This window comes from Anticarsia gemmatalis, chromosome 5, assembly GCF_050436995.1.
Source record: "Anticarsia gemmatalis isolate Benzon Research Colony breed Stoneville strain chromosome 5, ilAntGemm2 primary, whole genome shotgun sequence".
Lineage (NCBI taxonomy): Eukaryota > Metazoa > Arthropoda > Insecta > Lepidoptera > Erebidae > Anticarsia > Anticarsia gemmatalis.
The window spans coordinates 2,331,601-2,357,932 of NC_134749.1; the positions used below are offsets into that span (position 1 = coordinate 2,331,601).

At 33.2% G+C, this 26,332-nt stretch overlaps 1 protein-coding gene across 2 annotated transcripts in view; it reads left to right on the forward strand.

Moving 5' to 3' along the window:
- The window catches only part of cwo (transcription factor cwo), a 46,374-nt gene that overhangs the window by 1,517 nt on the left and 18,525 nt on the right, over positions 1-26,332 (forward strand). The window contains exon 1 of one of the 2 annotated variants that reach the window (XM_076114074.1): positions 22,304-22,545. The exons of the other annotated variant lie outside the window; for it this stretch is intronic. Within the exon in view, the coding sequence (XP_075970189.1) occupies positions 22,469-22,545 (77 nt within the window). The 5' untranslated portion in view covers positions 22,304-22,468. Of the gene's footprint in view, positions 1-22,303; positions 22,546-26,332 lie in introns of those variants that run through there. 2 annotated transcript variants of the gene reach the window in all.

Genomic DNA, 26,332 nt, shown 5'->3' on the forward strand with positions numbered 1-26,332 from the left:
TGTTCGTTTCATCACTATAAAAAAATTACAGATTAAAATAAAATAGGAGTAAAGTAACCATTTTTGCAAGTGGTTTGACAGGTGATTATTTATCCCATTTGGGAAAAGTTTAAATGGTCCGTTCACGTGATGCGTGTAAAATAATAATGTAATCGGAAATAACATTCGTGTGCCGCATCCTTTTTAAAGGAATGGGCAATTAGTATTACCTACATTTATGTATGTAGGTACATTTATTTTCGTGGTTCGATATCCGATAAACGTTAATCGTTTCGGTCGAACACGTGATGTTACGCGTTAATTCATTAGCAATTAAACAGCCGAATAATAGAACTTGTTGTCACATGACTAGTATAAAAATAAAAACAATTAATTGTTTTATCTGTCATCTAAACTCGATTATCTGGGCAATGTCTTGTCTTATGTGTCATGACAATCCTTAGTGATAAGTTGTTTTTTTTGGCAGTAAGTAAATAAAATTGATAACAAAGAACTAAGGCAAATCTTCTATAAAAAAATTACACACACGTTACGTGCACCTACAACCAAAACACGTTGTAGGTACACGTAAGTTATGATTTTTCACCTGTGATTGAGAACCTCAGATAAAAAAATGTACCTATGTTTGCTAAAATTCTCTAAATTTAAGGAAATAACAATGCTAATTCCTGAAATAAAATTAGCAAAATGAGGGTTATTTTTGATTGCATTTCAGTATAAAAGCATACCTATTAGGTACCTGTGTCAAAATTAAAAGTGACACATAGTGCATGAGCTATAAACGTAAATACTTACTTAATATCTACACAAGTATGTACACGTGCAATAATTATATTATTATACGTAGGTAAATATAATGAGTAATGACTGAGTCCAACTAAAAAATATTTCCTCCATATTACACGTAGAAAGCTAGTAAAACATACTAAACACAATCTGCTTTGAGGTGTCCTCAAAATCTTAAGAGTGCATTGATTATGAAAATTACGATGAGAATGTGATGAAAAGCATCTTGTGATTATTGGTCAATATTGCGCAATTTAACACACGGAAACAAGTCACGCGATTTTATTAAAACCAGTTCAAATAAAATAATTTATTATTTGTTTTAAAATCCTGTTATTGTTTTTATAGCGATAGGTAAGTTAAATAAAGCAAATTGTGTCTTTGTTCTACGTGAATGTTATTTTAATAATATGATTCCCATTCAGTCATTCTATTTACCTATTTTCTTTTTGATTTGACATTTTTATCCACTAGGTTCCTACTGCAAGATAATAATAAGCTTATGTCGGTCTTAAAAATAATTACACGATTTTAGAATACCATCGACTAAAGACTTCATTTTTTTCTAAATGAATGGCTTATGTCATTGCAAACAAAATTAAATGTCACTACTAAGTAAGGTGTGCAAATTATTAAATTTTCGGACAAGTTACCTAGTTACATAGTTTTCATAAAAATAAATTTTCTTCTAATCCTAATTTTTTCAAGACTCTTGCACGGCGATATTTTCAGTTTGTGCAGTAGTAATACTTGAGAGTACGTTAAGAAAAATGGAGAGTTATTTACATAACTGGGTCAAGTCTTATCGCTATGTGATTAAAGGCAATCGTTCATTATGTAACAATAACGTCTCTGAAGTTTATTGCACTACGTTGAAGTAACCCTGTCAATGATATCGGCAAAAAAAACTTCAATTAAATTATTCCAAATTTATGTTTTCCAAAAAATCTTAAAATTGCGCCTTGACTCCCCAAATTTCTTCGTATACCTACCTACTAGGTAACTTCGGTAAGAAACCAGCCATTTTTATTCCTTTTTCGGCAGGGCCCTGGGTTAATTCTATATACCTACCTATGTAAGTTTTCAATCAATAAGACGATTATGTGACTTGTCAGTACCAAACAGACGTCTTAAATACAAGTACGAAATATGCCTTGAAGGGACTATATTGTGTAAGTTAGACAAGGAAGAATATTTATCCGTGTGTTAAGCAGCTATTGAGAGAATTTCGGTAACTCAAAAATCGAAATAAAAACTGTAATATTACGAGATCAATACCAAGAATGAGAATTTGTTTCGCAAGATTTATCCATCCAAAAGCAAATTTGTGTACAAAATTAAAAGTACCTACCTTTTCATATTTTTTTCAATCATAAGAATCCGTATAGGCGCTTTCCTGGAAAATTTTCGGCAGGAAAAGTCTACACTTCCATTTTCCGGTGTAAGTACCATTGTTGTTTATTTTGGTAGGCACAGGTATTTGTATGTACAGCCTCGTCGATTCAAGGATCGTGTTTTTCAGTGGCCATGACATTTGTAAAAGACAACCTATTTTTTCAGCATCGTAATATAAATATCATCACTTGTAATAGGAATTTAAAATCTTTTTATTATGAGCTTTATCGTTGGGTACGTGATATTTTTTCTTTAAGTATCGCGTAATTTTCCTCACGGTCTTATAAAATATAAATCTATGCCACCTGCAATAGTGACGTCATCGAGACTTGTTTATATCTATTTATAGACCAGAGTTCAATGTTACAATGTTTCACAGCCAATTTACATGCGAAGTGTTTCATTTAACTATTTTAACATAATTTTGTACTTATGTCGCAATGCCCAATCTTTACTTAGTAAGATTCTGTAAACAACAAAAATGTTAAAAGTAAACTTAGGAACTTTTAACTTCACAGGCCAAAAATATTAAAAAAAGATGGAGAGTAGACTTAAGTACGTTGCTGACCTTACCTCCTTTCAGACGCACCGAAAAATATACAGATCTCTATTTATGGCATAAAAGCTAATTTTATTACGTAAAACTCCAAACCTAATTAAAAGTTCTAAATCAATACGAAACCTAGATAGATTTGTAGCGAAAGCGAAGCGAAAATAACACCTCGATAACACGTGACAAAGTGCGGGGGTGTGAGCGGTGAGGCGGGGGGCGGGGTGGTTGCACGCGCCGTCGCCGCGTCCTCCACACGCCGCGCGAAACGTGACCGAGCGCGCACTCACACATACACAACACTCAACGCTATGCAACGCACACTGATAACAGATAAACAGCTCACGTTCGTATCGCCTGACAATAATTCGCGGGGATCCCGACTGTTTCCAGTTCACTTTGTACGTTCATCGAGTTTCTAGTTAAAGGTTTTTATTACGTATTCAAGCTGAATAGACAAACAGGTCATTTATTCTTACTGCTCCATCACTTAGGCATAACAGGTCGCCAAAGAGTTCAGCTTACAGAACAAGCATAATCGGTAAAATCATAATCATTAGTTTAGCAGCAACTCCTATACCTATCTAAAACCTAGATAATGTTTGCAATTTTTTCTACCAGTTCTTCAATATCAAGTATTGATTGAAGTCATTGTCTTAGACTTGAAATACCTACTTACATATTATTATAACAATAGAAACTCGTGTTTCTGATGTTTACGATTCCATTATTGTTTTTCATTAAGTGTCCTCCGCAGTAAACGTCAGTAACATAGCTTAACTTTATTGTTTTTCCATTACAAACATTTACTTTTAAATGAATTTGAATACCGATTCACTTCCTGTGACGTGTCAAGTGTCGGTCATTCGCTGCCGTGGCGATTATTGCTAGTGAGTTGTTCTACTCCTGGGTATAAAATCCATTGTAGAAAAAACTGTCTTTTCATATATTTTATAAGACTGATGGCTGGTTTTTCCAACGCCCAGATAACTTTTTTAAAACAAATGTTGACGTTTTTGTCAGATAATAATCAATTTTCAACGTGTCAATGTAAAGAAAAATTAACCTTTAACCTTTATAAGCACCCCTAAACGACTTCTACAATTTCCATTACATAATATATTTATGAAGGTACTTAATTGAACCTTTACTCTTAACTTTCATAAGAAAATTCAGAAAAATGTATTTGCTATGCTTAAAGCTATAATAATATAGATATTTGTCTTGTGTGATAAGATGTTTGGTGGCAATTTTATTCATTTTATTAAATTTGTTAAATTATGAGATCAATGCAGATTCAAAAGAAATTATTACTTGCAATTTTAATACCTATTTCGTAAATTAAAAAAGTAACGTCATGACACTAATGACACGTCATATGCTCATATTATGTACTCGTAGTTAGAAATACCCACAAGTCTACATGTAATACATACATTAAAAAGAAGACCTATGTATCTATTTGCGGAGTCTGTTGCCATATCATCTCATTGCTATGAACATTTGAGCAAGCAAAGATAAAAATTCGTCAGCAAAAGTGACGTCATCACGAATGTGCTTGTATGACCACATGGCGGGAAACGTGGTTCGTCATTTTCGTTCGGAATCGCGGCTACGTCATATTACGTAATTTTTGATTGATTATTTTTTTTATAAGTGTAATAATTTATTGCAATGATTTGATTTGGGAATTCCGAGAAACATGCGAGATATTTATATCTGAAACAAGTTTAGTAGTTAGTTTAAAGTCTTATTGGCGAAATATGTCACTGAGAAAGATAACTATGGTTAGGTACCTATAATAAATAAAAACTAAAAAAAATTTAAAGTTAATCAACAATCTTAGTCTTTACTTTAGCTAATCCTTATGACAAAATATTTTCAGAGTTATTATTATGGTTTAAATTTTCCTGTGTCGTGCTAATTGATTGTGTTAAATAATAATTGACACGAATGATATCATATTCGAAGAATTTACGTAATCGTTACATATTGGAGTATTGGCATAAGTATACCTTTTAGGTACCTTTCGATTGTTTCAAAGTAGGTTAATAGGTATTGATTTTGTTTACTCAATAGAAAAAAATGATACATGAAATATGAAAACTAATAATTAGGTATCAGGTGCCTGTCGTAATTTGAGATTTATAGGTTGAAAAATCCCAATGTTTTCTTTACTTGCCCCAAATCAATGCTTAGTTGTGCAAAATATACTAATTACTTCGTCAGGATTGTGAAAAAATAGGTAAATCATTTCAAGAATGATTTGCTAATCATATTTTTTTATAACCGTTTTTTTATTTGCCTCTTATAAATACACTAGGCGCCACTTACAACTCAGTCATCTGCCAAAAGCTTGTCTTGTTTTTTTTTTCTTCTATGACAGATGTCATTTGGTAAAAATAATTAGACATGGCGCCGTTACATTTACATCATCTCTATTTATCTGCCAATTATAATAATTACTCTATCGTCTAGCCTCGTTGTCTGAAAAATGCTGTCAAAATTCCATTGACGAAAAGGGTTATCGGACTTGAGTTTAGAGCCTCAAGAACCTACCGTAGATGCTTTTTACTCTAAAGATTTAAGAATAAAAGCCTTGTAAGGTTACAGGAGAAGAGGCTAGTACTACGTAGGACACAAGGCACTACAGCTTTCCCTCCCCAGTCGTAGATCTAGAGGACGGTCCAAAACAAGATGGGAAACTGTAGTACAAAAAGACATGGGTGAAGATGAGGTTTCCGAAGACGTTGTCCAGCATAGAGTAAAGTGGAGGAGGAAAATTAGGAAGGCTGACCCTACTATCATATGGGATTCATAGCATGGAAAAGAGAAAAAAGGATTTAACCACATTTTGGTATCATTGTACTTGAGTTGCAACCTCTCTAGTGTCGACTAAAGCAGAGAAATGTGTAATACAAAAAGGTATCTACATAATATGTAATATATTATTTCCTCTAACTGAACTGAATGGTCGTTGTACTGACGCATTACTCATCGGCATGTGCAACTAACGCAGACGATACACGTGTTGTTTATGAATAACTCACATTAACTATTCAGATACTGCCGGATTTGTTGGCCAACTGGTTGCTCAACTTGTGGGTCAACAAGTTGCCTAACATTGTTGTTCAAGGGCTAAGCTGAACTAAGTTTTCTGTAGTACTTGTCAACCGGTGAAAATATACCTGGTATTTAATTTATGAACTCTTTCTGGCGTTTTGATTTGACTTTGTTGAGTTAATATACTTTGCGAGACTATATTATTACTTTGGTAGTTAGTAAAACCTACAAGTATTTTATACATATAGTAAGGAAAAGTCCACACCAACTAATCTAAATGGTTCTTGGGTGGCGAAAACATCTTTGAATTAATTGATCTACAACAAAAAATGAAAAAAAACTATATGAAGACAGGAACAGAAATATTCCCATTTTCATCCTCCAACAAAGTCCAGTTCACTAAGAAACAAAAAAAATATACATGAAGTGAGAAATTCCCACGGTTCACTTTCCGTTTCGACTTCCGCAGCGACTCTTTCCTTCACATTTTTTTGTGAATTATATGGCTTCATTCTTTCTGGCCTATATTTCCTAACAAAGTCGATACTTGGCATATAGAATATGTAGGTATCTATTTATTGGTGATAAATTATGTCTCAAGGTAAATTAGTACTGCAACATTGAAGACTAAGGTTATGCATTTATGAGTATTTATCGTCATAGTATTGTCCGAGATAAATAATAGCACTAGGACTAAACCGTCATAGCATAATATGTGATATAATATATACCTGTTCTGTACCTTAATCTAAATTGCAAAAGCTAAGTATGACAGTTACCACTATCAATGATAAAAATGCTTCTGAAAATGTGATAGCCTAAATATTTTTGACGTCGACAGTACCTCCTCGATACGATCTTATAACTGTCAAAAAGAGCGATTTTGTTCAGGACAATTTTCTCCAGGTGAAGAGAAGTGTAGGTATAACTCGTATTACCTAATCAGTCCCTACCTACAATTGATAAAAACACAGTTAGCAGAGTACACGTACCTAATTATCCACATTATCACGACGCTCACAAACAATGCAATAAGGTACACGTGTACGATGACGTCACTGTACACAACAGGTGTAAATATAGCATATGTAATATAAACAACGTACGTTTGAAAAAGCTTCGTCGACATCTTCATTCTTGATTGGTATTACTCTAGAAAGTATATAGTTATGTACCTATTACTAAGTTGAAATTATAAGTGCAAAACTATTATTAAGGCAATGGCGAAACGTTACGATGCGGGACGCGGACTCTTTGTATTGCTAATATTTAATTAATTTATATTGGACCCATGGTCTCACCCCTCTCTCATTATGGAAGAAGACTTTTGTCCACCAGTGGGACATTATTGGATTAAATTAATTAAATAAGTAGCCCTTCTTTGTTGAAATGAAAAGTTTATGTGCGTAACTGTGCAATTCAACAGCAAAAATTAAGTGATACCGAGACCGTAAATTCATCTTCACTTGCAAACGCTGTTCTTATGTAACATCCGTCAAAAAGTAAGACCAGAGTCTTGAACTACTTTTAAAATATATCCTAATATTCACAAATATGTTATTCTCAAAAACTGGTGACATCGAATTTCTAGACATTTTCTTCACATTTCCTGTCGCATCTAAGGTTACATATTTCTCAATTTGTTTACATATTTTTGTACGCACGTCATAAACACGTTTCACAAAATGGTGTCGAACTGCGTCTCAACGTGATCGCGTACGAACAAAACAAGAAAATAAAGAAACAGCGAAATGCAAGCCGATACGTAAGCGAACAATTATTTGCTGATTGCACGGATCAACTTCGCTTTCATTACAAATAGCTTGTTGTTTATACTAAAAACGTGGTTTCATGACGTCTGAGTACATGAATGGAGAAAGAGTATAAGTGAAATTAATAAGGGACTACTTAACTTTTCCGAACTAAAAGACAACTTTCAGTGACGGAAGCGTGTAACTGTCACCGTAATTATTAAATAACTCATCGGAGGAAGAAAGGCATGAGTTGAAAAAATAAACATGAGATTACATAAGACCTTTCTAAATTAAAAGGAACCTTTCAGTAACAAAATTGAATTTCGGCGTAACTGTTAAGTGAACTCAACTAACTAACTCTTCAGTAGAAGAAAGGCATAAGTTTTGAATAAAATAATACTACGTTTATATTTTTTGAACTGAAGATGACATGTGAAATGTTTTGTTTCTTGCGTGGATTATGTGGGTATACGAGCCATACTCTTTCAGCTATGACTAAGAGATTATACAAGCGGACGAACACCATTACTGTGCCATTACTGTATGTGGTTAGTAACTGTTGCTAACGAATGGATCTATGAACTATAACTTACTTCTAGAAAACCCAACCCTATTACTAAGCCTCCGCTGTATGTCTGTCTCCAACCTTCAGGCTGTATATCATGAACCGTAATAACTAGAAAGCTGAATTTTTCACAAATGATGTATTTCCATTGCTATAACAACAAATACAAAAAAAAAAAGAAAATATTAAGGGGGTCTCCATATAATAGACGTGTTTTTTTTCGTATTTTTTAACAATAGTGCGCGAGTCCTATACCCACTTGGGCAGTTTTTTTCATTAAATAAGACAGGTTGCAACTTTGTCACATAGATGACGACGTCATATTACGTAGTGCTAGCCGGCACGTGTCGTGTGCCGTGTGTCTGGCCTCTGGGCACCTCCCTTACCCCCTAGAATACATTCCGTTCTGTATTCGTCCTTCTATGTCCTTGTTACATATGTTAAACATTTAACATGACCGGTTTACCTTTGCCGTCGTGTGAACCATGTGAACATATTAATTATTCCATATACCTACTTTAGGGGTCCAAACTCCATACGAGAGAAGCCTATGGCTATAGCTAGAGTTAAATCGATTGTTTGCTTGTTTGTTTTGCTTTCTTAATGTGTTCGAAGTTCATTTCAAATAAGTTCTTCAAAAACATTTTTAATGCATTCATTTTTTTTAGGTATCTACTATATTTCAAGTAATTTTCATCCATGTCTCTTTTTCTTTGAAGAGGAACAATTACTCTCCACTTTTTACTAAATGGCATTAATTGCTAGTTCATAGGTAGGTGTCTCGTTTTAGAATTTTAAAAACATAGTTTTTATTGGCATAGTACATTATTGCGCCATTGCTTGTACTTTTAAGGATATAAAATGTATGGTGTAGCAGAATACATTCATATTTTAGTACTTATATTATAACACTAGCTGACCCGCGCAACTTCGCTTGCGTCACATAAGAGAGAAAGGTTAAAATTTTCCCCGTTTTTGTAAGTTTTTTTACTGGTACTCTGCTCCTATTGGTCGTAGCGTGATGATATATAGCCTATAGCCTTCCTCGATAAATGGGCTATCTAACTATAATTATTCAAATCGGACCAGTAGTTCCTGAGATTAGCGCGTTCAAACAAACAAACAAACAAACAAACTCTTCAGCTTTATAATATTAGTATAGATTTAAATATTACGTTGTTCAAAATCATGTGACACTAGTCACAGTACTACGTCACAGTTTGAACAATTTACGTGCAATCATCAAACTCGTACGACAAAGTGAGATCAATTGTTATTAAGTCTTAATAGTAACGTTTCATTATGTAATGAACTGTTCAACAATCGATAGGTCATTGAACCGGTGTTTCCATATTTTCCATAGAAATAAGCTAGAAGTGTATTAAATTTAAACATACGTCTTACCATATTATCTGTGAAACGGGTTTTTTACCTCAGAAATATCTGACAACCTAAATCTTTCTTACGCAAGTCCCAATCAACCTCCAAAAATGACAAAATTCAGGCCTTTTCTAAACTTTTTAAGACCCCACCCAATGTAAAATCTCGGTTCCGCCATCAGTAGATTATTAGTGTTGTCCAAAATTTAGCATTCGCGTTAGTTAACCGCGATATCTATGGTCCAAACTTGAGTTTGTTTTTTTTTTGTTTTATTAATACTGTACTAAGCCCCGGGTAGTAACATAATAGCCGCAGGTACAGTCACGAGCGATTATATGTACCTATATTAAAATACATAATATACAGTAGGTAATTGTAAAATGTTAATACTAAGAGATTTTTCTTATACAATATTATGTAAGTTAAACTTGACTTTATCCGGATAGAATCCGGTATAACCTACCTTTAACGATCATAAATTCGTGAGTAAAATTAATAATATTGTACGTATATTGTAATAATGCTTTCGATTTCTAAGAATGCTTACATGAATTAAGTATTGAGTGATAATAATAAGTAAGTAGGTATGTAGATAGCTACTAAGGCTGCAGTGTAAGTGGTAATATGTAAAACTAGCTTCTGCTCTTAACTTCGTCCGCGTGAAAAAAAATCCCCGAGTGATAAGTTTCCTACGTGTTAATCCAGATAATAAGCTATCGGTGTACAGAATTTCATTCAAATCCGTCTGGCGTCTAGTATTTTTAACACGAGCGTAGATTTTTTTAAATAAGCTTATTATTATCTATGATGAAAATACTAGTAAGTAAGTATTTAATTTAAAAAACAAATTTCAGTCGTCAGTTTAAAAGTTCAGAAGTCAAAGCTACAAAAAAGAACACGTGTGATCTTCAAGTTATTAAAAGGTCAACAAACCTACGATTTTCTATCAAACGGAGTAGTCAATGTTACTCATAATAGTCATAATCCTTATTTACCAAATACCTATAAGGTAAACAAAATACAATATTGTATACTACAGTATTGTATTGTTCCGTAAAGGAAAAACCGCAACCGTTAGTGCAGTGGTTAACGCACCCGCTTTTTGGGTATAACCACAAACTGCATTGTGTCCTTATCTTTAAATTAATTAGTTACCTTACTATTGAAATCAATTAATGTGATTGTACTGACAAATTGAAAAGGATGACTAATTGCTACAAAAGGGCTTATAGCAAGTAAAAAAAACTAGAGTAATTGAGATGCTATATGATTTGAAGGAATCGATAAAAAGCCAGGTAGGAACAAATTAAAATAAATATAAAAACTATCCTATATGTCACACAGGCTGCATAAAACCGAACAATTGTAGGTTAGCTGCTCCAGAAACCTTTCAAATCAAAGTAGTTCGTAGAACATCGTTATCAATGCATTAGAAAGAACAATGTTTGTGACAAAGATACAATAGAGGTTAAGTTTCTTCTACGTATCGTGTTATCTGTTCGTTACGTCACTCGAGCGAGCGGTTAGACTGTTCTGAAGTTTGCGCAACCCGCCTCGTGGGCCGCAACGTGACCGGCCGGCGACACGTGCCCGCCCATGCTGCGCCGAGCACCTCTACTCGTTTTATTAATAAACGCTAGGCTATTTAAATGTTAAATCTTTGTTCTACATTTCCTTTTTTAAAAGGCAAATTTTGAAAAATGCTGGTCTATGAATCTATTTGTTGGTATGATAGGAAAATTCCGTGGCAACGCGTGGCACTTGCATTTATTGATCCTTTTTTAACGCTGTTTGTCAATGAACGTTTCCTGAATGAAATTTGTGGTTTTGTGGTAGGACCGGAGATTTCATGGAAATTGTAGGTTTACTTTACGTGTGCAACGGCAGGTAGGTAGTTATCGAGGTATCGTCAGTCACATTTTTATCTATCGCATTATCGAAATTCACTCTCTTATCCAATCAGTCTGGAATAATCTTGAAGAATTCTGCACAAAACGAAAAGAGATTCATATTTTTTGGTTTATTACGATAATCCAACTGTGACCTTGGATGTTATTAATGATTGCCTTCGTCTGCAACAGGGCAGGCACGATAATATTTCCGTTGGTCGTTTCGCGAGTCACGTTTTCACCCACGCGGTTGCTCGTTGCCTTAATATTCTACTTATAAATAGGCCATTGCTTATTTCGGGATAATATGACACGTTGGAACGGTTACCATGATTAATGGGATTTAAATTGTATTAGTTTTCGAACTGTAAGTTTATATTTCTGTAAATGCTTGACGATAAAGTAGGTACCTAATGTTGGTAACCTTGATAGATTGTGAATGGCACGTGCAATTCAATGTCAAGGATTTTTCCGAAATGCCAATACGTAGAGATAATGCGAGCCGGCTAGCAACCAAGCAAAAAATGTGCACTACACGTGTAAAATTAAATAGTAGGTATCTGTTCGCGCTAAACTGAATAATAAATTGAACCTTGAGTAAAGTGACATAATCCAAATGACTAATGTCGTTATTACGAAACTAAATTAATTAATATAAAGAGCTAATAATATTTTTTTCTAAAAAATATACAAAATCATTTGTAGTTTTGAGGTGTATTTTTACTGTCAAATTAATATTAAAAAATACCGTTCACATAAAAATATGACAAAAGAAATAAGAAATATACACACATTTTTGCGTGTAACTGTACATAGTATAGATAGATGGAACCGTAACACGTTTTTCCACCAATAAATTATTTGCTCAAAGTTTATCTATTTTGTAAATAAAATATAACGATAAGGCAATGGATTACATAATTATTATTAATATAACATTACATAAGCTATGTACATAGGTACCTTAGGTATTAATTCCGTAGGTTACAACTAAAACTAAAAGATATTAAAAATGATTTACATAAAAAAATGTACTTTTCTGCGTTAAAAATAATTCGTAATCAATGGGTTTCGTCTACATCTCACAAACTTTTATTTTAGTCTCACCTGTCTCGAAGCTTGTTTGTAATCAAACCTTTTCTGAAATAATAATGTACCTATCTACTTACTAACAAATTTTGTCAATTTCATTTAGAAAAAAGAAAAAAATGAAATTTAAGCTACGAAAACGACAGCATTTAGTAGTCACGTCAACGGATTCGCTCATAGATTGATTTGAGATCAATACAAAGATCTGTAGTTGACGTCAAAGCCTCCATAGGTTCAAAAGATATACGTCACTCATGCATTCAATAGTGTACGATGACGTCAGTATATCGTCACATTGTTACACTAATAAACTGTCATGTATCGACTGATAGACTGACAGGTGTAAAGAAGAATTATGTATGAGAATGTATTAAATATTCTCTGGTCTCTGCCTACTCCTATGGTAAGAAGACCTGATTTAATGTATATACCTAAATATTAAAAATATATTTGTTGATTTAACAATTACTAAATAAAAATAATAAAATACATTTGATCATTTGTTATGTGGCGAATTTTAAAAAGTTAAATGTGATGTTCTAGGGGATAATAGGTAGCTATGAATAAGTGGTTTTAAAACTGTTTAGTCATTATGAAATATTGTAAACAAGGACATAAAGCTAATTTGATCAATCCCAAACGGATGAAGTTTCAGTGCACATTTGACTTTAAATCTTTAATTAATTGGATACGGGAATATACTCGAATATATTCGCGCAAAAATATAAAATGAACTTGCCACGCGAATATTTAAAAGTTATGATTTTAATATTAAATGTGTAATCTCGTTCGTCTGGAAACCCTTGTCCAGCAGTGGGAAATTAATGGGTAAAAAATTGCGTATAAATGAAAAATAAATCTTACAATATTTTTTCTTACAATAACACAAAGTAAATCAACGGAACAAAAGTCAGTGGACGTACTCTAGGTGCATGGAGCGAAGGTCAGAAACCATATCCTTCCTTTCGAAGCCTCGTCCAAGGCAACGCGTTGTGAAGGTCCTAAGAGTACACGCGGGGTCATCTAAGAACCAGTGCCTATATAATTACTTATGTAAGTTATTAATATTATGTTAGAGTAAGAATTATTTAATTGCGTTTGTTTTTATACATTCATGCATAAAATATTTAAAATATTATAAAAAAGGAACTTTGTTAACTAACTTTTATTAAAGTTAAAATTAAAGCTATGTGATTATATACTAATATAGCAATTTCTCAGATAAACTCGAATTTTAGAAAAATTATAAAACGAGATTTACCGAGTTTTAAGCTGAGCTTTGTGTAGGACTCTAACCATTTACTTTTTATACAGGCGCAGTAGTTAAAAAGCATATTATTATTAAAAATCGTTAATTATTCTAACAGAATTCTCTGTTAATTTTGTAACTAGTAACATACGGGATTTTATATTTATAAATAAGTCGGCAACATTTGATTCTAGTTGTTTTGGCAAGGTTTCCAATTGATTTGCGCGTCTAACAACAATTACAAGTCACAATCTAATTTCAGTGTGTTTACAGAGTTAATTCTCATAAATTAATATATTTTAATTACATTGAAAACTACTCTTCCTAAGGAATCTTCATACCAATTTTTAACTCTAAGCCGAAACTACTGAGCGTTGAGCTCAGTAGTTTCGGCTGTGCCTGGTCCATAAGTCAGTCAGTAATGGAAGAATTTTATAATATATTGATTAAAGTGTTACATACATATACTTTTGTATAATGATCGTGTTTTTCTTCTACTGAGCTCACTTGATCACTTCTATACACTGTCGAATATAGGCTATACTACGACCTGGCCCAGCTATGCTCGTATTTACAATAATTATTGTATTTTTTCTTGCAATTATTAAAATAATTGGCCTATATTAATTATAATAATAGCATTCAAATTGTGAAAAACATTAATCTGTCTAGTATTTTATGAGTGAATTCGTTGCAAACACCCGTATATACAAATCTTTTGCTAGGATAGATAAAAATCTTGCAACAATAAAAAAACACTTAATTGAAAATAAACGAAAATATGAAATCCTATTTATTCGAATTTCAAAGCCTGTAAGGTTAAGAACACAAGGAGGTTCAACGCATTAGGTGAACGGCCTCACTAAGTTTCCAATTTGTCACGCACGCACAAAAAGTCAAACATTGTTAGATAAGATGTGTGTCGATGTGACATCATTTTAAGTGTTAAACGGGCTTGGCAACCTTATCAGTATTTTGGCAAATTCTGTGCCACCTCCAGAATACAAAGAAACCTTGTTTTGCTGTTAAGGATAGCCTAATTTCCAGAATTTTGATATATGCTGTACCTACTTGTGACCTCTCAATAATATCCAAAAGCGAACCACTTAAGTATTAATAAGTAAATTTTCCCTTAAATAACAACGATCTAACTTTATATGTTAAACTCAATCTATCTGTATTCAACGATGTATTGCAATTGTACTGGATTCTGTACTCCCAAACGAAGTATTGCATTCATTGTACTGGATATTAAGTTATTAAACGCCAACGCAATAAATCGTTTGATTGCTGCTTGCAAGCTTTTAGTCCAATTTTCATCTTTACGTGCAAAAGTAAGTGTATGTTTCACTATTTTCTCGATGTTTTTCCTTCTCCATAGTCGCTCTCTTCAGGCTTCAGGGCAGGGTGCTAGATTTTGTTATAATAATTTGCAAAGGTCAGGTTCAACGCTTCAGCGACTGACCTCGAGACCTTTGCTGGCCCACACTTCAAAAGTTATGGATTATCCCGTACTAGCCTGCGATTTCATTCCCGTGGATACTGGAATATTTGGTAGTATCTCCAACATAATATATGTGACAATTGTTTATCGAAATCGGCATCAGAAGCATTACAGAAAAGTAGACACAATTTCCCACTAATAAATAAGTTAACAGGGCACAAGTTCTTTTGGAAAAATTTACTCATAAAATTTTCCTCCTTACCTGCTGACAAATCTTATAAGGTTTAGGAGTGTGTATATTTAGCCAGATCATCGTATTAACGTTGTCTCCGGGGCTCCTACTAAGTGTCAAGGCACGCCCACGCGCACTTATCTCAAATGATTATGGAAAACACGACCCCAATACGAATTCAGATAAATATATTTATTTCTGAACGTTTGAGTGTGATCCTCTCGGGGATTGAGTCCTTGAATTATATTATGTAAGTCCACAACTTATATTTTTAATACTTAAAACTTATTCTACTTTACCCTCTTGGGAGTACTTTTTTGTCTTTAGATTTGTTTGTGTAGATTTATAATAACCTGTAGCTGCCTATTGTTATTCAGTTAGATCTCTGACAGTCGTTAACAGTAATCAGAAGCTTGAAAGTCAGACAACTAGTCTTAATCAGGGGTATCGTGTTATAACCCAGGTAACTGGGTTGTGGAGGTCCGATAGGCAGTCGTTGCATGCGAAATGCTGGTATCTAGCTGCATTCGATAAGACTGGGAGCCGACTTCAATATAGTTGAAAGAAGGCTGAAATAGTTAGCTTATGATCGTAACGTCGTCCATATAAATTCTGTTAAGGTATCCTTCGCGCTAATCTTGACATATAAACTATTTATTTACAATTTTAAGAGTCACAAAAATTTAACTATCCTCATAAACTTTCGCATTTATATTTTAGGAAAGCAGACTGTCAGAGATTCAACAAAATACTAGTTAGTTAATGTTAAGAATTGCTTTACATGTTAATTAACTCGTGTTATAATTTTACCTGCACTGAATAAAATCAATTAAAAGCAGGAAAATATAAATGTATACGCGTCCTTCGCATTCTCAGCTGGTGTCTGCTGTTATCTGTTATGCAGAACATTACAAACAGTTCTTAACGCCATCTTGAAATGGAACATAGATACTACAATATAATATACCCCTTCAAATTCTATAACATTTTTTTTTTATCTATGAGGTACGATTCCACTTATCCTAGGGGTTTAAAGGTCTCCTCCTGTTACGAGAGAGGGTTTATACCTTAGGTATAAAGTCTAAAGTCCACCACGCTGGCTACGTGCAAGTAAGCATTTCTGAAAGTTATTTTTGTTTTAGTAAAGAGGGTCCAAAGTCTAACATGTTTGTCAAGTGCGGGTTAGCACTTTGCATATTACATTTCCAACAAGGTCAACAGGCTGTTTGGACTTTGGTAGTTAAACTACTTTACGTATGGTTAGAATAGTTACCATAACTAAAATCTGCTAAATACAAGATGAAATAATCGATTAAAAAACCCAGCTGAGGTATTACGAGACCCTATTTTTATTATCAATATAATATTAAAAACATTGCGAAACCAACATGGCGGCTGTTCTATCACAAATTATTTTAAATTCGCGCCATTTTGTCACGTTTATCGCTTCACGTGCTGCGCGTATCATAAACAAGAGGGGAATGAACTTTCAGTTCAGCAATGAACGAGTGTAAACCCAAGTCTAGAAACAAAGGTTTTCTTTTAACAGCCTGTAAGTACGGGTTTTTTATTAAAAAAATATAACAGTAAACTCACTGATTAGTTACGCAGTAAATGGATGTTTAAATCATTTGAAAAGAAAAAATAAGTAGGTATGTTTGTAGGCAAAAGGAAATATAAATTATTTTTATTTGAGTGAACTAATAATAAAAGTAACTAAGTAGCGCAAATACGTTAAAACTTGCTAATATTAATACGGGGAAAGTATGTTCGTTCCGCTTTCACGAGTCAAATAATCTAATATCGACAGATTTTCATGACTTGAAAAAAGAACATAAACAAGGGCAACTTACTTCATGCTATCAATATCTAGAATAATCTTTTAAAATTTTGTATTTTAACGAAAAAGAATTATTATAGTAGTTATTTTTACGATTTTCTACATCAAATTGACTTGATTGCTTGACTAGAGTTTAAATATTAAATCTCTTATGTCTATTTAAATTAATAACTATCAAAAGATTCAAAATTCTAACTATACAACTTGATTTTCAAGTTCTTGAGTACCTAATATGCATTTATTCAAATAGTTGCAAATAAGCTTACTAAAGCATGCGGAATTCGACAGTCCACGTGTAAAATTCGACTAAAGTTTAACGGCCAGTAATAAAATATTTTGACCGGTTTAAATAATTCATTAGGTCCGTGAAGCAGACAGCGGGTTGACGAACCAATCGCAAACCTAGTGAGAAAAGAAAGAGCTCTTTACTACTATAGTCTATTAAAATGTTACATTTATTAGGCCCATATTGCGCTTTTCAGAGTATACATATACAATAAAATATTTTTTTATGTGTAAAAGGCTCAATATAAGCTTAGGCCGTCATCTTGGAAAAGCCGGTCAAGGCCAGGGAGCATGAGCAATGGCGAACCTACAAACTTGAACTTAAGTTTGTACTGACCCCCCTACACGTTTATAAAATAAACTTGCGTCCTCTGTGAAACGCCAACCTAACTGAACTTTTCAATGAGTGCCAGTACTTTTTGGTATGTACGAGTTTACGGGTACTATCACGTTTGCGCTAAAAAGTCATGTAATGTTTTGATTAGCGCCACCAGTGTCACGTTAAGTAAACTAAAAACTTCCATTCGTTTTACCGAGATCGTAATAATATTCATGTCAAGACTGTCACTAGGCTATTATTGCGCTACTGTAATATTACTATGCCTATTGCCCTATAGCACAATGGAGAATGTTAACAAATTTGGATTATTAGCTCTGCATATTCTCTGTTAAAAATAAAAAATACTAGTGAAAGAATTGCTATGATACGTCAATTAGTTTCCGATTTATAAGTAAAACAAGTTGTAACCGCGCGAGTCGGTGTGACGTCACTCTACATTACGCTAACTCTGGCTCACATAGTCTTTTTTAATAATATTTACTATTATTACACTTTAATTGTAATAAGCAGACGAAAACACAACAAAATACTGCATAAGCTATTACATCTACGGCTGGAGACTTGATATTAAGCGGGACGCGGCCCGCGCGGCATGGTGTACTATGACGTCACGCTGTTAGCGGGACTCGATATTTTTTGAAACTTTGAATGCTTGTAAAATCAAAACTACTTGGTATTTTTGACTGAAACAAAAACTAGTTTGCATGTACATGTACAGGCTTTACTGAGTCAAAATTTCAAGCTATTTGGCATACCTAGTAACATTCTCCATTCTCTACATCGTCAACCATCGAGCATCGAGTTTGACACTTAGAATGTACTGCCAAAATAGTTTCTACGACGCCCGCTAGAGGCGCTGATACGATATACGTAAAAAAAAAATCGATAGCTACCAGGTTGTCAGTAGTCGATAGTAGTAGAGAATCGCGGTACTGTAGCGGGAGTTTTCGGTAGTGAATGGTAGTCACCATGACGCACAAGTAGGTATTTAAAATACCTATGGTACTAATTCTCGACCTCCGTTGAACTCTCCTTCACACGTGTTGAACTCTTGGCAAACTCTGCTGCTGTATTCTTAGTACATTTATTGGTTTTATCTGAAGGCATTTCTGAAACCACTGTAAAATAAAATAGCATTTTCGTCTCTTTACATTACTCGTGGCTACTTATTGTTGCTTTAAAAAAAAGGGCCACACTTAAAAAAAGTCAAAACTCCTTTTCAAAAATACATTTTATTAAGGTTACACAAAAGACTTAATTTTTTTATTGCTCATAGTGCCTGTTGTTTATATTTTGAAAAAATAAAATCTATCGTAATCAAAAAGATGTGTACGCGCGTAATGTGTCTTTCTAATTAAAATATTTCGTTTTCTTTTCGTTTGTTCTTTGTTAAAACATATAATGAGCGCGGATTGCACCACGACAGCTCACGCGACCGCGTTCTACAATCATCGATGCTATAATCGACCCTATCTCTTACAAAATAAAGTCACTTATTACTTGTCACACAAACGGTAAATACGTCTAACTAGTTTCATTTACGTAATCGCACGTGACTAGCCCATTCGCATACTATAGTCGTTTAATTGTGTAATTCTCATTTATATTTAAACTTTAAATCCTAACGCAATGAGTCCATTTTCGACTGCAGTTTATTTACGACAAGAGCCTATTTTGTCTCGGTTGACTTGTAAATTTATTTGTTTTCAAGCCCGGCCAAAGATCCTCAAGGAAAATAGGAGGAAAAACTTTATCGATTTATATCGAGGTCCTTTGTATCAACGATCTCGAATATCTGATTTATGAAAATAACAACAATGTGGACGAAAACACGTTTATTTTATGTGATTTTTGTGATTGGAATATTTTGATGAAAATTTGGTAGGAAATGGCTTACATGGAAAAACATCACGAAAGTATACGAACTATAAAAATAAAACATGAAAAAATATTGTAGGTAAGTAATACCAAATTGTACTATTTTTAGACCCCATACCAGCTGATTATCTACAATCGCATCAGAATTACAGCACTTGTTATATTTGAATGAATGGAATTCAATCGACCCTGAAAATATACGCACTTACAATCTAGACAAAATGAACAAGTACCTAACACGTTAAGCATAAAGACATTGCTATACTTATAAGTTGACAAGACGTACTAATGACCAGATTTATAGTTGAAATAATTGTTAAGTTGTCATTATAAAACTAGATTCCGTTCGTGATTGAACGTTTAACATTCTCCGAAGCACGTAGCCGGTTGGAACGCAACTCGGCCGCGCGGCACGTGAATCGCGCGGGCACACGTGATCTGATGACGTCACTGCACTGCAATTGCAACGCATGATAATTGTAAAGTGAACGAAAACGGAGCGTTGAACTCATACTTTTTGTGTCGTACTCGTTTTACCTTCGATTAATAATCGATGTATTCTAGATTAAGTTATTTTGATTGTAAAATCTATTTTTAGACTGTACAATATGATTTCACATTATTGAGTCAGCTGTTGTGTTGTCGAAGATTTTCGACTGATGGTCGGTGAAAATAACTCCTTAATACCTGTTTATTTCTAGAAATATGTAGCACGGAATCTAAAATAAGAAACTTGAAAGCCAAAAACATTATATAACGCTCTTCTTTTTAATTAATAGAATATGAAAACCAATCCACAATAAAAAAAACTAAACGATTGTATCAAACAGCACGTTTTCATAATTACGTCACGGAATAGTGTAGTGACACAAATCAATAAAAAAAAATTCGCAAATGCCGTAAAAAAACATTCAATATTCAAATCTAGAAAGAAAGCGACTAGGGCATTACAATGTCAAAGTGAGTCATTCGGAGATTTTCCGTCACATACAAAATATCTTGATTCTTGATACAAGTAATCAGCATAGTTGGGGCACCAATGACACGTTTGGGATCGTCACTCCGCTTGATATAAATATTATGGCTCTTCTTACAAGTCTCATGTAAGCGAACGGCGAAACACGTGCTAGCGGTGCGGTGACCATAATAATGATTGAATAAGTGGGACAACACGTCATTTTAGTTTAGTCGTTACTTTTTATGGTACATGACTATATAAATGATTTAAAAGGTATGACTTGTGTTTGTCATACGTGTCATTGTTATTATGTTTTTTTTCTAGCTTATCCGTGCAATTTTTCCCGGACGGGATTTCCGCAGAAAAGATTAATAGTTTTTTGAATTAAAGGTTATTCGAGATATTTTATTCGGATTCTCGTTGCGTATACCTATTACCTATTTATGTAAATAGTTCCGGAATATATCATCAGAAAATAACTAATTAAAATAAATGGTTTCCTAAATACCAAATTTAATATAAAAATTATAAGAATATAAATATTTTTAAAACATCACTTTTAATGTCGGCTAAGTATTATGTAAATGTCTATAAATAAATAAGTATTGATAAATAACGAGACTTATTTTTCTCTTATCATGCAATTCTTGACCGACATAAGTATAAAAACACATGTTAAACGTGACTTTGCGATATGCTTTCTATATCAATAGGAATGTAATAAATATGGCTAACAAAAAGGCAAAGAATTTATAACAATACCTGATTAATCATAATAATTTATTAGTATTTTCTTCGTACATAAATTTTCATTATTTTTCATACGTCTTATGTACGGTGGAAAGAACCTTTTATGTTCCTTGTGAATATATTGTGTATAATTTATTGTCATACACGGTTTATAACTTTAGTAAAAGCAAGTTTTGTGTAAAAAAAAATCTTCTTTATGAACAGTATTGAGCGACGCGGGTACAATCGCCTTCTACGCGTTATGTTGGACTTCAAAATTTTGATTTGTCTTAACGAAGTTACGTTTAAATGTATTGTTAAGTCTTGACTGCAATGAGAAATGCTATGAGAAAAACTGCACATAAATAGTAGTTGATACAGTTCTTGAAAGGGCGCCAAGACGGCCGATACGCACTAAACAATACTGAACAAAATATTATGAGAAAGTTTGGCGAGCGAACAAACAAGAATACATAGATATAGGTTTATTAAAAAAAAGCAGGTCAGAAACAAAGTTACAAAAAAACAAAAAAATATAAGTTCATAAAATCTCAAGCTGTGTAACATAACAATGTCTATGTACGTGTGTGTTATCATCATCCTCTCACGTAAAGGAAATTTCTTGCCATGGTATTATAGAACATTGGTCTTGTAACAGTAAGTAGAAGTGAAATAATGCTATCTGACATCTTAGCAAGGCTACGCTACGACCAGCTTTTCTTTTAAATTGTAAAGGTTGAATCGTGTAATAGAGTCCCATCTTAATATTGTCAAGACAGAGAACACTTATCTCTCAGTTGTGTCACGAGTATCCCGCACAAACTGATCGTGCACACAGCCTACAACCACCGCCCACAAACAGATTACCAGTGCACGTAGTGCGTAGTTGACGTGTTTCTGATCACTGAATTTTAAAGGACTGTCCCTTATTTTCTAAGTTTCATACCGACCCTACAAGCACATGTTCGGTTCTGTGTCTCGTTGCAGTCTCAGTAGTTACTGTGGCCATGTTCTCACCTGTCGCGTTCGCTAAATATTTGTGATGAATGTGTTATTGACGCCGTTTTCGAGGGCCGATCCGTGCGTGCGTGTATCCGACCATCTGCCCGGATTGTTGGCGTGAGTCGATCGATTTTTTAATTTTTATTTGTCATTATTGTTCATGGTTGATGATTTTTTTTTATTTAGAGACGTGTGAATTTGTGAAATAGTGATGTATCTACGTTTTACTATCACGTTTTTTGGATGTTTTTTTTAGATTTGGCTATAAGTATAAAACTGATTATTTTATTCTTCGTAAACTTTTTGTTTGTCACGTGATTCGTATCGTTAGTAATCAACTTATCGGTGTGTATCAGTCTGTGAATATATTTCTTACTTCGAGAGTATGTATTAGCTAGTGATTTCATTTATCTATTTAGAATGTCGTCATGATGAGACGTAAGATTTGTAAGACAGCTATTTTTTGGCTAGTTTTTATGGCTGGGTACGACATATCTATTGATATCGCCAGATAATACCTTACTGAAGTTGAACCACTCAGAAACTGACCTAATAAGCTTGGTTATGAACTATGCTTTGGTTTGTATTATTGAAGAATTAAGTTCTAAAGATGTCAAACTTTGGTCTTTGGCAAAAAAACTTAACTAAAACTTTCTTAACAACTTTTTTGTGTATAATATTTTTAGTCGATTTTTTTCACAATGTGGTGACTCTATCTTATTGAAAATAACTGAAACATTTGAATTTCAAAACGATGCACTATAAAAATCATAAGCCGATCTTTATATATCGTGTCGACAACGTAAATATAACTTATAAATGTCGAAACGTATGAATAAAAAATTACCAACTCACGTGGCGTTTGTAGAGTATGTTTTGATATTATTGATTATATTATCTACAATGTATGTAGCGAGTGTTCAAGCTTTTAGCGTCTCTTTGTAAGGAAAACATGTCGCGACTTCAAGAAAGGCTTAAGTAGTTAGTTGTTTACTTTGTCTTATACCTTTTTTCTTCTGAAGGTTGACTGAGTGAAAATTTATTCAAAATGGTGCCTATAGGCTAAAGTTATCTGATAGTGTTTTCAGCTTCAGTCATATTCCTCTGTGGGTTGAGTCCAATCTTGAGGTGGATTTAAGGCCGGTCCGGGTTTAAGAGTGGTCTTAAAGAAAAGAACAGTAATAGTTTTAGAAATTACAATTAATTTCATTAGGTAGGTACACTTTCGAGAATTAGTCAGTTTTCAAACAGTTTTGTTTTAAAGCTCATCTATGGGGTTGGGTGTTTATAAGTAGGTATCACACATAATAACTTCACAAAAAGTTTCTTGATAATTGTGCAAAAAGTTAGTATTTTGATTTCAGGATATTTCACTTTTAGTTTCGCTGACTTCTTACTTCTGGTTTGACGACTTTGTTAGGTTCAAAACTACTTTACTTCTTAACTTCTCAATTTAGTTTTGGTTACAATCAACTCCACTGAGTTAGAACAAATGAATACAAGTCTATTATATTATATCAAGAATTTTTACACTTTCAATGGAAAAGTGAATTACGAGTGACCTTAAGAAATAATACGGTTAAATAACTATAATCTAATACTACAACAGGAACGTAACAATCTTTTCAAGTGCTCGCTTTGAAGTAACCAGTCTAACAATTTATCAAACAACTGCGATCAAAGCAGAAACTATAATCAGGGGATTCCCCCTTGTAAGATATTACAGGACTGTCATAAACGAGCAATTTTGTTATTAAAACTAGATCAAGTTCTATTTTCATTTCTACATGTAGATCAATTTACACATTATATTATTATGAATTTGCATGTAAAATCCCCAACCCGCACTTGGACAGCGTGGTAGACTCAAGGCCTAACTTCTCTTACAAAGAAGAGAGAAGGCCCAGCAGTGAGACAGCAAAGGGTTAATAAAAAAGAAATTAGTTCGGAAATTCTTCATTATGGTTCTATAATCTTATAAAAAAATATGCATATGAACGTGAACTTATTTTTTTCACGTATCTGATTCATTTTGTCCTCACAATAACGTAGAAGAGCTGTCATTTTGTAAAACTCACTATGAATTTCTAACTAAATCTTAAATACAAACATAGCAAAACATCCTAGTTTTTGTCTTAAACAAAAGATCAAAGTTAATATAATATTGTGCAATAACTTTGCCAATAATAATTATGGAACACGTTTTAGCATTCGGATTTGTTACTTTGATACTTGAGTGCTGACGAGTGTAATTTGAACTTTGTTTATAAGAACAGGTACATTATAAACAGTTCTTAGAAGCACTATAAGTACAAAATTTTAATATGTTAATAGGTGCTAATATTGCTTAAGTTTGAAAGTTGAGTTAGTAGGTACCTATGTGTTTTTAGCTTTCAAATCGTTTAACCTAATTTGTTAGCCTTATTTAATCGCGTTTAAGACCCGTTGAATTATTGTGTTATGTGTATAAGTTGCGTGAGTGTAAAATCGTTAAGTTAGCCTTATTTCTATTTGCTATATTCGGGAAATGTAAGTCAAAATAATTTTAAGTATTTAAGAGTGTTTAGAAAATAGCAGGCAGTGGCTTATTTTTGTTATTAATTTGACGCAACCAAATTAAAATGTTTAATAACTTACACATACATCAAACGTAATTTTATACAAGGGTACAAAATAATTATATCATTAGACAACTCATCACTCATATGGAAATTACCATATACTTAAAAAAATCTTTTTTTTTTCAAATATCATTGTTACAGTAATCGTAACAATTTCCGAACGTAATTCAAAACTGTCACATTATTTCGGCAGGTGTGTTTTTTTTTCACAATATCTTGGCCATAACAGTGTACTAACAGCTCGCGTTCTAAATATAAACCGGCACGTGACGCGCGTCACGTTATATTCACGTGAGGCTAGAATATGTGGCTAGCTTTATAGCTTATCGGTGATGGCTTATCTTTGCTCGCTCACCTTGGGGGTGAAAGTATCACGATGATATTTTAGAAAAATTAAGTTTCTGTCACTAAGCCCGGAATTTTTTGAGTTGGAATCCTAATTGTGTGATCCTGATTTAATCATACACCATTTTTATGTTTTTTTTTTGGTTTAGCAGTTGGCGATCCTTGGTTTTATGCTTAATTCCGTCAGTAACATAGAATTAAATAAAATATATGAAAAAGTAATTTAAAATATTTTACGTATTTTTTCGACTGGTAAGCAACTATGAAACAAATGTTCATTTTTATGTATTACATATCAAGTCCTAAAAAGACACGATTTTAGGGCCATATTCCATAAGTAACATTAAAAAAAGTTTAAAAGAGCCTTATCCTTCTAGGCAAAATGTCTTTGCGTAGACTTGTATGTAGGTACATATAAAAATATTATATTGGTAGTTCTATCGGAACGATAACTTATCTGAGTCATTTTGGGGGTGCCGTGTCACGTGTACTGTAGATACTTAGAAAAATAATTCTCTCGATTCACGTTTCTTGCTTAATGAATGTAATTATGATTATGAGTTAAATACCTATTTACTTAAGCTGGTAGGTAAGTAGGAATATTAATGTATTTGGATTAACATTTTATGAAGTAAAAAATAAAGATTTTTTCTTCACGCTATCGTATTTTACGTAGTTTTTACTTTTAATATTTGCTAAGAGTTTTCATGCTCACTTCAAAGAAACATATTTTTACATTTGCAAATGAATATTTGAAGACGCTCTAAAGATTTTCTTAGAAATCTATTTTAATACAATCTCACGGACCCATTGTTCCGTTAGACATTTACAAAATTCACTTTCACCTTAAATAATAAATATTACAATAGGTAAAGATAATTTCCATACACGTTGTAAACCAAACTGTTAGGTATTGGATTGTTTTTCAATTAATCATG